Source organism: Drosophila novamexicana, unplaced genomic scaffold (genome assembly GCF_003285875.2).
Source record: "Drosophila novamexicana strain 15010-1031.04,08,12 unplaced genomic scaffold, DnovRS2.1 tig00000564-arrow-pilon, whole genome shotgun sequence".
NCBI classification, from domain to species: domain Eukaryota; kingdom Metazoa; phylum Arthropoda; class Insecta; order Diptera; family Drosophilidae; genus Drosophila; species Drosophila novamexicana.
In genome coordinates this window covers 442,117-456,146 of record NW_020824810.1, presented here as the reverse complement: position 1 = coordinate 456,146, position 14,030 = coordinate 442,117, and the positions used below count along the sequence as shown (strand labels likewise).

Below are 14,030 nucleotides of genomic sequence, written 5' to 3'. Positions count from 1 at the left end.
CATGTGAGACCCAGGCTGCATTAGTGTGTGTCTGTGTGTGCAAATAAAACCACAACAATTGCTTGGTAAATAAAACTCCAAGGCAGACTTAGAGCAGCAGCTGCTTTAAATTTGCCCGAAAATCTATATGCACCATATATGAATATGCATATATATAATATTTTATCGCCTAATCCTAAAATCAGAGCTGCAAGCCACAAAAAACCCAGCTTCCAACTGGATCAGTAAAAACCAGCTGGCAGCCCTGATACCTAACCATACAATAATAATGGCCGCAGGTCTACAAAAAAAAAAGCACGGCTCAGTATAAAACCGGCTGGCAACCCTGGTGCACACACACACATGTATTAGGTAGCTTTCCTTCCACACACACATACATGCATACGTATACGCAACGGCCTCGCAGAATTCTGGTTTGCCTAATCAAAATTTTTGACAAACTACTCGCAGTGCCAACGCGCAACACGCAAAAATTTTGTGCTAACTTAGCAGTTGCAGTCAAAAAGTCAACCGCATGCAATTGTTCTGGCCTTGGCTAACAGCAGCCACCGTGCAAACACAACAACACCCAGGAGTTGATTTATAAGACTTTCATATGGCGGCGCTTGGCTGGTTGTTCGTTTGACGGGGGCGTTGGGGCGGCGGATTGCGGGCGGCTGGCGGCGTTGCCAGACCGTCGCTCGTCTGTTTTGATCATTTGTGAATCATGTCTAGCTGTTTTGACTTTGATTTATATGCTGTGCATATGCACACAACACATGACCACAGGCCCAATTGCGACGCGCACGCAACGACGACAACGACAACAGCTCCAACATTGCCGGAAACGTATATGGCAGCGGTTAGTGTCCAAATATATATGCATGTATGCGTTTATATACTGGCTGAAACGACGAATGCCTGTAAAATGCAAATGGCGCCAGTTCCACATCCACAAAACGCCAGTGCTATAACCAAAATTATTTGATTCAACCAAAAATTGCATTGCACTCGAATTGAGTAGGTGGTCAGTCGGTAGGGGAAGAGCAAGGCAGCCGACAGGGGCGGATACGTTGGTTCGGCTGCGCTTCAGTTAATGCTCGGTACGCTGCCGCATTGTAAAATTTATGTAAAACCACTTAATTGGGTTGAAATTATTTTGTTTATATGCGCAAAATTGTAAAACAACCGCGACTCTAACGGCACAAAGCGTTCAATTGTGGTTATTTAAAGGATCTTTCAATTATTGCAAAAGTATATACGCTTAGCAAATAAATATATTTATTAAACACAAAACAAATCTACCAGACGCGCCCTATTCTAGTATTAAAGGATTAACACAATTCTTGTGGTATTTTTGAGCAGTTTTTACAATATATATGGCAACATTTTCAAAAATGCCAAAAAATATTAGTATGCGAATAATATGGCAATGTTGTGCATGAAAGTTCCAAAAGCTGACAAAAAAAAAACGAACATATTTTAATTACATTTTTAATAATTAAACTAAAATTTAAACATATATATGTAGTTGTAGATATAAAAGCAACGCCGGCAGCATACACCTATCCGTTCCTTTGCATTATCATATTAAACTTGGTTATGGCCGCCTCCACATATTTCTCCTTCTCGGCGAGCTCCGATTTTAGCAGCGTACGCAGCTGCTGTAAATTCGGCATGCTGCGACAGTCGCGCACATTGAGCAGCGTACGGAATATGGACTCCCATGTCTGGCGACTGAAATAGCGTGGAAATGCCGTCTTTGGCATCCATATGCCGCCCGGCTGTCGTTGTGCTACCTCCATATAACGTCCAAAGAGCAGCACATGCATCACACCAACCAATCCGAACAAATCCAATTGATATGTCCAGCGGCGCTGTGTGCGCATCTCGATGCATTTGAAGGCATCCTCATTGTGCACATAGTCGAACGTCTGATTGGGCGGAAAAAGTTTGGTGTCAATCGCCACACCAAAGTCAATCAACTGCACACTAAGCTCATTTGCCTGCACGCTCAAGCTGTAAACAGAAGACGGAAAATGGGAAATGGGGAAAGCAATTTGTAAATTCGATTCTCTCTCCGTTACAAATTTTAGTGGCTACGACTATACTAAATTATATTACTGTAAAGCGGTTTTATAGCTGTTTGGGAACAGCTTTGACACATATATAAATATACTTATATATATTTGTTATTTTATAAGACACGCTCTGCAACAATTTTGTGAGCGGCAGCAATTTAAATTTTGGGTTGGACTCGTCTTGTCATTAGGTATACATTAAATCTTTCATACTGCTATCCGACATAAGAATGCTCCAATCGAGTGTGCCCGACAAGAAGATACCCTTCATGCTTAAATTCAAAACATTAATTCCTAAATAACTCAGATAAAGATTGTCGAATAGGTTTCAGGGCTTAAAGATGCCATAATCCTTGATGATAATGTGATGATTATGTATCAATAGAAACGAAGGATCAGCTCTAACAAACACCAGGCAGTACTTACGGTCGCATGAGCAGAAAATTATCCGCCTTGATGTCCGCATGAATGATGTCCAGTGCATGCAGATGATCGACAATATCCAACAGTTGACAGCACAGATGCATCACAACATGCTCGTCCATATTTTTGCTAGTATGCTTCTTGTACTTATTGCAGACGGTGATTAGCGAACCATAATCCGAGAGCTCCGATATATAGACGCTGCTGTTGTTGCCCACCAGAGCATAATCAATGTTCATATAGGCGGGAATCTACAAAGAACTTTAGTTAGACGCTAAATGGGAAATATCTAGTTTGTAGATAATACCATGTTATCATTTTTCAGACGAGAGTGCACCTCCAGGCAGATATAGTACTCCCAGTAATTGGTGGGTTTCTCCTGTTTGAAGGCAACCTTTTTGCCCGACTTGCAGTGAATGCCGCTAAATATGGAACCATAGGCGCCCTTGCCAATTATTTTGTGCACTTCGAACTGCTCGCCGTTCACCTGCAGCGTGGATTGCGGCGCGACGCGCTTCACATGACCCGTCAGCTGGCAATTGGGCAGCTTTTCGATGTACATCGAGAACTCCAAATGGTCCAGCAGTGAATTGATGATGTCCACACTGAAGGGATTCACATTGCCGCTGGCCAACGTGCTATTCAGCACGGATTCATCAAAGCTTGCCTTGCGATGCCGAAATTCCTCCTTGGACGGCGTGCCAATACTTAACTCTTGCCAAGAATGGTGCGATTGCTTGGGTGTCAGCGGCGTGGCCTTGTAATAAATGCTGCGTTCATCGTCTTCGGGCTCGTCCAGAACAATAAGCGGTACGGGCTGGCTAACGACTGGAGCTGGAGCGGGCACAGGAGCGGCTGTTGCAACTGGAGCGGGCGAGTTACTGCGCTTGCGCGTCTCGGGCAGCAGCGTCGAGTTCTTGATCATGCTAATGTTGCTGGCAAACATTTCGGTGGCGGCATTTAGTTCAAAGTAATCATTGGCAGCTTTGTTGGACTCCGTCTGTGTGCTGGATTTTTCCAAATCCTGCAGAAACTTAAGCTTTGTTGTGCTCTTTGTGGCTGCTGGCGTTGTGGAGCGATTGCCGGACGTGCATGGCGGCGACGGGCACTTGCTCAACTCTGTGCAATCCTTCATAAAGGAAGCGGTTAGATGTGCCGGTCCGACCGTCTCCAGGTGATCCAGCACCGCAGCGCCTTGCGGCTGCGTTTCGGGCAACGTGCAGTCCATTGGGTCAAGCGCCAGCGGCGGCGGCGGCGGCATGTTTGGCAAGGATTCATCCAAAAATATTTCGAAATTCTGTTGAGCTACCGTCGCTGGACTCTTAACGGGCACAGGCAGCGGCAGGGGACAGCTGCTCAGATCCTTCATGAAGGAAGCCGTCAAATGCGCCGGGCCAATCGTATCCGATTGCGTTTCGGGCAGGGTGCAGTTCATCATGGGCGGCGCCACCGGCGGCGGCGGCATGCTCTCATCCAGAAAGATCTCAAATTTCTTTTGTGCCGCCGCTTGACTTTTTCTATCCCTCAAAGCCGTTGGCTGCTGCGTCTCCGGCACAAAGGAGAGATCCGCCATAAGGGAATCGGCCAGTTTGTTGACGCTGCTCGTCGCTTTGCTGCTGGGCTTAAGACCCGACAGCGCATAGCTCTCATCCTTAAAGACCTCAAAGGAGTTCTTCTTAGCGGGCTCCACATGCTTAATGGATTTGCTGAATATTTCGGGTGTGCGCTGCTCGCACATGCGCTTCGAGCTGTCCGCGTAGAGCGGCGAGCCGAATGCCTTTGTCTTGGGCGGAGTCTTGGCGAACAGTCCGCACAAGTCATCGTCATCGTCGTATTCCGTTGGCAGCTGCGGCACCGACGGCTGCAGCAGCAGCTTCGATGCGTTCGCCATGTCCGGCAATGTGAGCGGCAGCTTTGGCAACGTTTCCGTTTTGTCCTCCTGGTAACAGGCCATCAACGGCTTGGGCACCGTTTCTGTTTTGTCCTCCTGAAAACGCAGCGATTTCAGCAGGGGCACACTGGGCGCATTCGGCTCCCAGAGCTCCAAGCGCTGAAAATTACCAGCCGCCGTCGGCTCCTCGCCCACTACGGATAGCTCGCTGACCATTTGTCGCTGCAGACGCGTCGGTCCCGGCGTGTTGCTCAGCATAAAGGCTGTCGCCTGCAAGCTGGGCGATGTGCTGTTCGTGTTGGATGTGGTCGATGTGGTGCTGGTCAGTGTGGATTTGGTGGTGCCATTTGTGGCGCCTACACCATGCTCCGATGTCTCCAGTATGGTCGACAGCTGTTTGCGCAGCATGGGCGATACCGTCTGGCCAGCGGCTGCGATCGCCGCTTCCGATTCGGCTGGCTCCTCGCTCGCGGGCGGCAATGTGGCAGCTGGTGCTGCTGTTGGCAGCGGCGGCGGAGTCTCCTTGAGTAAGGTGCCAAATTGTCGTGCCGGGGCCTGTTTCTGTGGCGCTTTAGGCGTGCTCACTGCCTGCGATTTTATGAATATGTTAAACATTTGCGTGGAACACGTCTCATCTGCATCAAAGAAAACGCTGGGCACTGGCTTCACTGTAGCCGGCGGCGGCAGCATCACATCATCTTCGAATATTTCAATTTTGCGTGTGGGCGGGGCAGGCATCACAAATTTATCCTCGGGTGGAGATGTTACAGCTGTAGCTGGGATTGGGGTGGGAATCGGAGTTGGAGCCACACTTTCAGTTGGCATTGGGGGCAAGACCTCTGCGGCAGGATCTTCCCATATTTGCATGACAAGGGGCTCAGGTGTCTTTGGCTTCTCAACCTGCTGCTGCTGCTGCTTCAACTGCTCTTCCTCTGCCTCCCTGTCCTCGTCTTCCTCCATGACACAGGATATGCGCGGCATAATCGACTTCCTGCTCGAGCCCGGCTGCAGATTGGGAAAGAAACTCTTGCGTCGCGGCATTTGCTCGCCCGGCAGGCAGACCGTCTCCTCCATGTCCATGACGCCGCGCTGTGTGATAAGTTTCTGGCGCCATTTGGCTACTAGCAGCTCCTCCAACTGATATTCCTGCTGCTCTTCATCATTGTAGACCTTGTCCAGCAATGTAGCTAGAGACGGCACCGCCGGTGGCTTGTAATATGCATCCAGCTCGTCGCGTGCCTGCGGCTTCGATACGCTGGCAAAGTTTGGATAGCGACGCACGCCAAAAGCAGCACCATTACCCCACCAGGCCTCGTTGCGCAGCACATACGGATGCTGTTCGTTGCGACGCCTGAACCAGCAATAGGCACGATACTCCTCGGGCGAGAACTCCATATTGGGACGCGGATAGAGCATGCATTTATTGTAGCAGGGCAGCGTATTGGTGTCCGGCTCATCCTCAATGGTTACCGGTGTTACCCAAGGCTCCTGTGGTGTATTTTTCGGCTTAAAGTTGGGTGGATATTTGAAGGGCTTCAGCGTTTTGCCATCGGGATCAACAATCGGCGGCAGCGCCTTCTCGTCCACGTGTATGGGAAAGGCCGGATCGTGTGCGGCCGTCGAGGCAAAGATTTTGCCATGCTTGTGCGGCTTGCTCCAGGCTATGGGCTCTTTGAGATTCTCCTGCTGGCGTGCTGCATCGATTATGGAACGCAGACTGGATTTGCCGTCCGCCGGCGTCTCTAGCTCAGCGATTGGTGGCGGTGGCGGCACATTGAAATCCGCGTTCTCATCGTTGAACACCTCTAGCTGACGGTTGGCATTGCGACCCGCCCGACTGGTGCTGGCTCCAACGTTCTGGAATGAAAAGGAGTTTAGTTTCTTTTTGTATTTTTGTTTTTCTTCTGAAACTTACGTGCACCACGCCGGGCATATTACTCCGGATAGCCGCGCCCGTGCGCACGCTGCCGACGGTGAGCGTATTCTTGCGTTTCTGGCCGTGCAGCGAACGCAACGCCAGGCGGCGATCATTGAGCTCCTGTGTGACAGCAGTTGTCTCCTCGCCCTCGCTGTAGAGCATGCGCTGAGCGACCGTGTAGCCGAAATGCTGTTGCGCCTCCTTGAGCTCCTCCAGCGGCTCGGCGCGACAATCAACGCCCAGGCGAAAGATCTCGTTTGCTTTGCGCATATTGCCGCTCAGGTCGTAGCTGTAGGCCCAGGCTATATAGAAATCTGCCAGCATGGTGCCAATGCCGCTGTTGTACATCTGCTGATAGCACTCAATCTGATCGCCCTGGCTGCCCATCTGTCAGACAAGGGAGCTATTAAGTTTTATCAATAACCCAAGTCACAGACTTACGAATTTGATAAACAACTTGATCAGGCGTGGATCCTGTCTGTAGCGCTCGTCCTGCTCGAAGCGGGTCAGACATTTGTGCATGACCTTTTGCAGGCCGGAATTGCTGCCGCCCGCCGGATAGCTCTGCTCAATCCAGCATATATAGGCATACCATGGCTCCAGCGGATCGTCGCCAGTGTAGTTCTTGATGTCCAGCTCCAGCTGCTTGCGCTGCGCGTTCAGCTCCTGTGAGGCGTCCTGGCATAGCGATGCCTGCAGCAGGCTGACATTGCGCCCACTTGCCAAGGGCTGTATGTTCTCCTTGGCATTATCGAAATCCATCGTTTTTCGACAATACTTAACTAGAATATACAGTAGACAATGTAATACAAGTCAGATAGTACAACCAAAATGCAACAGAAAACCGCGCGCACAAAAAAGCAAACGACGCTTATTTTAATTGAATGGCGGCGCAAATAATCGATAACATGTCGATAGAATCAGTTCAAAATAATAAGCTTGGTACGCTGCAACAGCTACTCAACCAGACAGAGTTGCTAAGCTGTTAAAGTGGCTGTTAGGTTTCAAAATTTAAAAGATTTTAAAATTTTAAATTGCTGATGATAATCGAAATAACTAAAACAAATTTAAAATGTCAACAACAAAAAAAAACTGAATGGTTAAAAATTAGCTTAAGGAAAAGAATAGAAAAGGATTCAAACGCCTGGACTAAGCATTTAGCTGCAGCCCTGGTCATACATTTGGCAGCCCTTGTTCAAACATAACGGCAAATTCGTGGTCAGCTGAAATGCAAACTTTTTAATTTTATTGTCTTCCACGGCAGGGCCAAGGATTTATTATAAATCTTTAGCAATGTCCAGCATAGTATATATTAGCTCAGACGAAGACTCTGATGTAACTATACCCTTCGACTTTTCAGCGGAGCGCCTGAAAAACAAAACCGCAATAAAAAACGAAAACGCTGCCAAAAAAACAGCAACAAAACCCACACAAACCTTTCATGTCAAACATTTAATTGAAATGGATCACAAATATGCCAAAAACTACGAACGCCTTAAATGCGCAACGAAAAAGCTGCGCAAATTACTCCACGAGCAACCGGCAAATCTACACAGTCCCCGGATTCTGGACGAACTAACTCACATTTGGAAGCTGGACAAGCGCTGGGACTGGGAGCTGAGCGTCCACCAAGCACAGTGCCAGACCCGCAGCCCAAAGGCTGAATATGCGCTAACGCCGGACGAGCTGTTGGCCAGCATCAAGCGCAAACGCTGGTGCCACACCTGCCTCAATGCGGCGTTCATCAGCGAGGAGCGACTGTTGGCCAAGTACTTCTGCAGCATCGAGTGCCAGCTGGAGTACTATGATACATAATTTATATACAATTAAATACTTATTTATAATTAATTTATAATCTTCATAATTGAATCATATCAATCATATTAATCATAATACAGCAAACTCTGTGCGTTGTTTTTGTGATACGATTATGGATCGTAGATATTTATATTTTATTTGTAATCAGACATAATTATAATGCATAGCAAAGGTAAGGATTAATATTAAAAAAATATTTAAAAGCGACGATTGGAAAAGGCGCCCCAGTTGCCGCCCTCACTTTGAAAGTTGTTGCCGCTGCCAAAGCCTGCTCCGCCATTGTTAAAGCCGCCGAAGCCTCCTCCATTATTGTAGCCATCGCCTCCTTCATTGTAGCCGCCGTCTCCTTCTTCATTATTGTAGCCATCGCCGCCGCCGCCGCCTCCTCCTCTATTGAAGCCACCACCGTTACCATTATTAAAGCCACCGCCTCCACCACTATTGAAACCGCCTCCGCCACCATTGTTGAAGCCACCTGCACGGTTGCCATAGCCTCCGCCGCCACCATAACGGCGACCACCACCGCCACCGCCATAGCCTCCGCTTCTGCCACCGTAACCAGGACCACTATCGTAGCGCCCACGTTTAGCTGGTCCGCCGCCAGCGTTGTTGCCGCTGGCAACGTTGCGCGACATGTGGGGCAACACACCGCATTCACGCTGAAGCTCATAGTCGCCGGCATTCTGGACGCACAGTTCCCTGATTACGCGCACCAGCCGGGCGTAGGGTTCATCTAGTTGGAGTACATTGCTGGGATTGTCACAGGCAATGGTAATCAGATCCTCAAGGGCCGGTTTAAGTGCACCAATTTTGGCCGCATGCTCCGGATCCATTTCGAAGTTGAGCCAGTTATCCACGCGCACCAGGCCATTGGCCGCCAGATCGATTTTGCGCGAACCAAAGAGCATCACCTGCAGCGGCGCCACCATGGACAATTGCTTGCAAGAGACGGCGCGTGTGCGTATCTTCTCGCCAAAGACAAAGAACGGATAGGGGAAGGTCACGGCCAGATTGCTGCAGTTCACCGAGGTCTTGTGCAGCAGGGCAGCCTTCGATTCGGTGGTCAGGACCTTGCGCTTCTCCTTGTGCACGCAAATGTTGGGATAGAGACCCAGGCAGAGCAAGGCGAGGGATATATCCAGCTCGGGATCATCCGAATTGGCATTCACGTGATGCGGCAACATGCACTCCTCCGGAAAGCCGGCCTGCTGCAGCAGATCGAGCAGCTGAAGCTTGGCATCAAACATTACATTCATTGTGGACATCTGCAGACCCTTCCAGTCGCAGATGCGTGCCTCCTCGTGCTCACCGCGCTTCTTGGCACTCTGCCACATCTGTGAGGCGACAATCATGGCCACATGATCGGAGCATTTGCGACCGCTCAGAGCCTTCTGATGATTGGCCAAACGGCGCTGTCCAATGTCCAAGGCGAACACCTCCGAGAAGGTGCTGGAATAGGAGGCCATGCTGGCCACCAGATCAGCGCAGCCAAACACCGCGCCCAGCACCAACATCTTGCCCAGACGCGGCTCGACGGGCAAACGTGCCAACAGGCGGCCCAACGGAGTCAGCTCATCATTGGCATCCAGGCAGCGCATATCGCGCAACAGCACCTCCGCCTCGATGACAGCATCCACTGGCGGCGGCTCCAATGCCTTGGACAGAAAATGATGTATGGCGCCGAGGCGCAATAGCTTCACGGTTAGCGCAATCTCATGCAACGGTGTGCGGAACATTTCCGGCGTCAAGTTCTCCTCCAGCTGGGCGAAACGTGCGCGTGAGCAGAGCGTAAAGCAAAAGCCGGGACGTACACGTCCGGCTCGACCCTTGCGCTGCTCCAAATTGGTTTTACTGGCCCAGACAGTCGCATAGCTGGTCAAATTGTTGTGGGACGTGAAGAGTTTCATGCGCGCCTTGCATATGTCCACAACAAAGACAATATCATCAATAGTTATCGAAGTCTCGGCAATGTTTGTTGACAAAATGATCTTGGTGATGCCATCGGGCACCGGCTCGAAAACCCTGCGTTGATCATCGCGCGGTATCTGCGAGTGGCAGGGCAAGATGCGATAATGTTGTGGATCACCAAAATTGTTCGAGCTTTGCAAGAACTTCATCAAAGCAAAGATCAGATTCCATCCGGGCAGAAAGACCAGAATGGCGCCGGGAATGTTTTTCGATTTGATATGCAGCAATAGCGATTCGAGCAGCTCGAAGCTGACATCCGATTCGGACAGCATGGCCATCGCATTGCGTGTCTGCAGCGAGTACTTATCCTCGCACACTTTATTCAGATTCTGCTCACCCTCCTCCTGATTGTCGCTGAGCAACAGTTGCTCCTCATCATCGGCCTCTTTGCGCTTGCGACGCGACTCTGCCGAGGGCACAAAGCCAGTCATTTGTATGATGTCCTCCAAAAAGAATTGCTGCACCGGAAAGGCGCGTCCAGGCACCTCCAGCACGGGGCAGTCGCCAAAGTATTTCGAAAAGAGAGTTGTATCAATTGTAGCGGACATCAAAACAACTAGAAAAAAAATTTGCGATATAAAATGAGCACAAGGATTAAGAGCAAGAAATCCAGCTATAGCATACTGTGCAAATCCGGATAGGTGGCGACCATGTCGCGTAAAATGACCAACAAAAAGTCACTGTTCACATCGCGCTCGTGTATCTCGTCGACAATAATGTGCGATATGCCGCGCAGACCCGCCTCCAGTTTTCGCAGCAGAACGCCGACCGTGCAGAAGAGTATGGCGCCATATGGACGTGGAAAAACGGATTCAAAGCGCACCGAATAGCCAATAGTATCGCCCAGTTGCTCGCAACGTTCGCGTGAGACACGCTCAGCGACCGAAATGGCCGATATGCGACGCGGTTGGGTCACATAAATATTGGCATAGCCGCCCTGGCCCGAGGTAATATAATCATCGAGTATATACTGGGCGATCTGTGTGGTCTTGCCGCAGCCGGTGTTGCCGCGTATAATGACAACCGGATTCTCGTTGATGGCGGTCATGATTTCCGAGCGCATGGCTGCAATTGGCAACTTATCGCGAAACTCCAGAAACTGACGGTACTCGGGATTATTCTGGCGACGCTCACACAACTGACGCTCATACTCAATGGACAGATCATCCACCGCGGCGGTGGCCAGTTCGCCCTCATCGATGTTGCAAGCATGCCAGGCATTCCAGTTGGGCTGCGGCGGTGTCCAGGGTATAACGGCAATATTCTCCTGGCGTGCGCGTGTCTCGATCTCCTGGTTGGTGTCCAAGCGATTCGCAGCGACCTACAATGAGAAGGATTAGTAGAGCTGCGAGAATAATGCCGGCAGCACTTACAATCAGCGACATGGGCGCAGCATCGGGCTCCACTTTGATGTTGCGTGGATTAACCACGGGCAACTCCAGCTCCTTGATCACCTCGTCAACGCTATCGATGAGCTGCGGATCTAGCTTAACCGGATACGGCTTCAGTTGCTCGTCCTTCTTCTTTTTGAGTGTGCCGCTAAAGGCCTCGATTACCTTTAGATGGAATAGCTGACGCACCAGCGACAGGGCGCACGACTTGCTGGCCGATTTCTTGTTGGAGCCGGTCTCACGTGCGGTCACCTTGCGCTTCAGGGCCGGCACAAATATGGACAGCTCCGCCATAAAGCTCCTGGTTGAGTGCAATAGACAATTTAATTGTTAATGCTTCGTGCACAACCTTTCCACACTTACCATATCGGTCAAGACATCGAAAACTCAACATGCTGTGCGCAATTGTTGGGAACTCTCCCTCTTTTAAACGGTTTGCCGGAGCTTTCAGAGCCACAATGCGCACGTATATTACAACTCAATCTCAAATCAATATATATACATATATATGTCTTTATATATGCAAGGCGCCCCGTCTTTACTTTTGTATCTGTTGTGCCAAATCGCTCTGAAAGCCCAGCAGCATGTCGCGTTTGTATTTAAGTACAGTACACGCTCGATAGACGCAACACTCTTTCAAAATACAAAAAATACACTAAACATATATATATATATGGAAACAAGTGAAAAAAAGAGAGTGACAAATGTTGTTAAATCAGTTCAACGCTGAGAAAGCCAACACACTTTTTATACCCCTGCAGATGAGATCATAATAAAGTCTTTCTAGTTACAGTTCTAGAGATATTCCGTTAAAACTTGGTATAACTTGGGCAGGCACATAACGCAGTCGATCGGATCGAAATACTATATCATATAGCTGCCAAAGCAAATAGGATCTTACAAGCAAAGTCATGAATGCAATTGTTTTATGATGAACATCGTATTACCATATCATATAGTAGCTCACATCGGAACAATCATTTGAATATATATAATATATGCATATGCACATCTGAAAGGGTATTTAAGCTTCGGCAAACCGAAGCTAATTCGTCTTTCTCGTTAAAACTAAACCACAAAATGATTATAGACAACTTTTAACTAAAAACACAAATCTACCTAATATGAAAGAGTTGAAAGCTTTTCATTGTGTGCACCTTATCGAGCGTTTACTGTCTCTTTATGCTTCTGTGCATTTGCTTGCGGTATATCTGTGATGTTTTGTTTTGTTCATGGATTGCGCACAGCAGTCGATAAGCCATAACTTACGAGCTGCGCTCCAGATTTAGGCCAGAGCAAACGCTAAATCCAGTGCGCAGCTTGCCATACAGAAAAAAAAAATAAAAGAAACCAAAACTAAATCATAGAGAAGCGCAGCCAAGCAGCTGGCTGTCAGGCGGCGTGGCGGCTACGTACCTAGCATGATCCGGGCCCACGGGCGTATACTTGTAATCGTCGCGTATGTTGTTCGATTGTTTATATATATTCAAGCGATCCTTGGCGTTCTCGATGGTCCAGTTGCCGTGTATGGCCGCGTTCACGTCAATCGATTCGGCTTCGTTCATGTCCTTTTGCTCCTGGACATGATCGATAATGTTGAAGCGGTCGCGTCCGCCGTCATGATTCAGCGGGCGATAGGCCTCGCCCAGATCCTGTGGGCCCCGCGATGCATCACCAAAGAAGCGTCGCTGCTGGCCACCCGTGATGCGTCCGCCGCCACCACCGCCTGCCTCAGCACCACCTGCCGAAGCTGATCCAGCCGTATCCGCTGGCACATCTTTGGCATTTAGTTTGCCGACGCGCACCAGATAGTTGACATAGTCGCGCGAGGCATTCTTCTCGGCGTCCTTTTTATTGGTGGAGTTGCCCACGGCCACATATGGGCACTGATCTACGCGCACTTCGCACAGAAAACGCTGGCGGTGCTTTGGTCCTAAAAAATCGATATTCCTTAACGAAATCGGAAAACGGAAAAATATGCCACCGGCTATTGTGACCGTGCATGGCACTTACCCGTTGGACGCACTTCGAACTTCGGTTCGGTTTGATTCTTGGCACAATATGAAAACAAAAACGATTTTATATCCATTTTGTGCAAATATATAATTCAATGAAAAAAAAAAATTTCCAAATTAATTGGAGAGCTCCGCTTCCGTATCGAACGCTCGCCAAATGAAGAATAAATTTTTTGGAAATTGTGAGTTTTATTTAATGGTTTAATGGTTCGTAAACGGCTCGCTCAGATGAATAACTGAACTAAATGAACACAACACGTTCGTTCATTGAGTATTTTCTGTTAGTTCCATACAAGTTTGCATTTTTCGAAGCCGTTAATATTCGTAAAATAATAAAATTGTTAATTTTATTGATGCATTTTTTTAGAAAACAATATTTAAAAAAAATAAATGTTCAAATCTTGTTCAATTGTTTGAGCATCTGTGAAAAAGGCACATAAATATTGCTTACAGCTGTTAACTATCGTAACTGAACATAATGTTGGTTAACATTATTCGATTTTAACACATCGATACAAATTTGCATTTCGATATTAGTCGCTGTGC

General features: G+C 48.6%; 2 protein-coding genes across 3 annotated transcripts; both read right to left on the bottom strand.

The window, feature by feature from the left end:
* Nucleotides 1–256: 256 nt before the first annotated feature.
* On the bottom strand, nt 257–7,075 carry LOC115762437. The gene is made up of 5 exons (XM_030704633.1): nt 6,734–7,075; nt 6,290–6,679; nt 2,791–6,231; nt 2,487–2,734; nt 257–1,998 (listed from the first exon to the last, which is right to left on the bottom strand). The coding sequence occupies exons 1-5, from the start codon at nt 7,052–7,054 to the stop codon at nt 1,545–1,547; spliced, it is 4,854 nt and encodes a 1,617-aa protein (XP_030560493.1). The 5' UTR covers nt 7,055–7,075; the 3' UTR covers nt 257–1,544.
* Nucleotides 7,076–8,224: 1,149 nt separating this feature from the next.
* Nucleotides 8,225–13,634, bottom strand: LOC115762438 (dosage compensation regulator). 2 transcript variants are annotated; one of them, XM_030704634.1, is made up of 5 exons: nt 13,483–13,634; nt 12,886–13,402; nt 11,452–11,770; nt 10,703–11,399; nt 8,225–10,634 (listed from the first exon to the last, which is right to left on the bottom strand). In XM_030704634.1, exons 1-5 carry the CDS (start codon nt 13,556–13,558, stop codon nt 8,308–8,310), a joined length of 3,936 nt encoding a protein of 1,311 aa, XP_030560494.1. In that variant the 5' UTR covers nt 13,559–13,634; the 3' UTR covers nt 8,225–8,307. The 2 variants fall into 2 exon arrangements, with proteins under 2 accessions (XP_030560494.1, XP_030560495.1); XM_030704635.1 differs by lacking the exons at nt 12,886–13,402; nt 13,483–13,634 and adding an exon at nt 11,833–12,426 and having other exon boundaries at nt 8,226–10,634.
* Nucleotides 13,635–14,030: the final 396 nt, after the last annotated feature.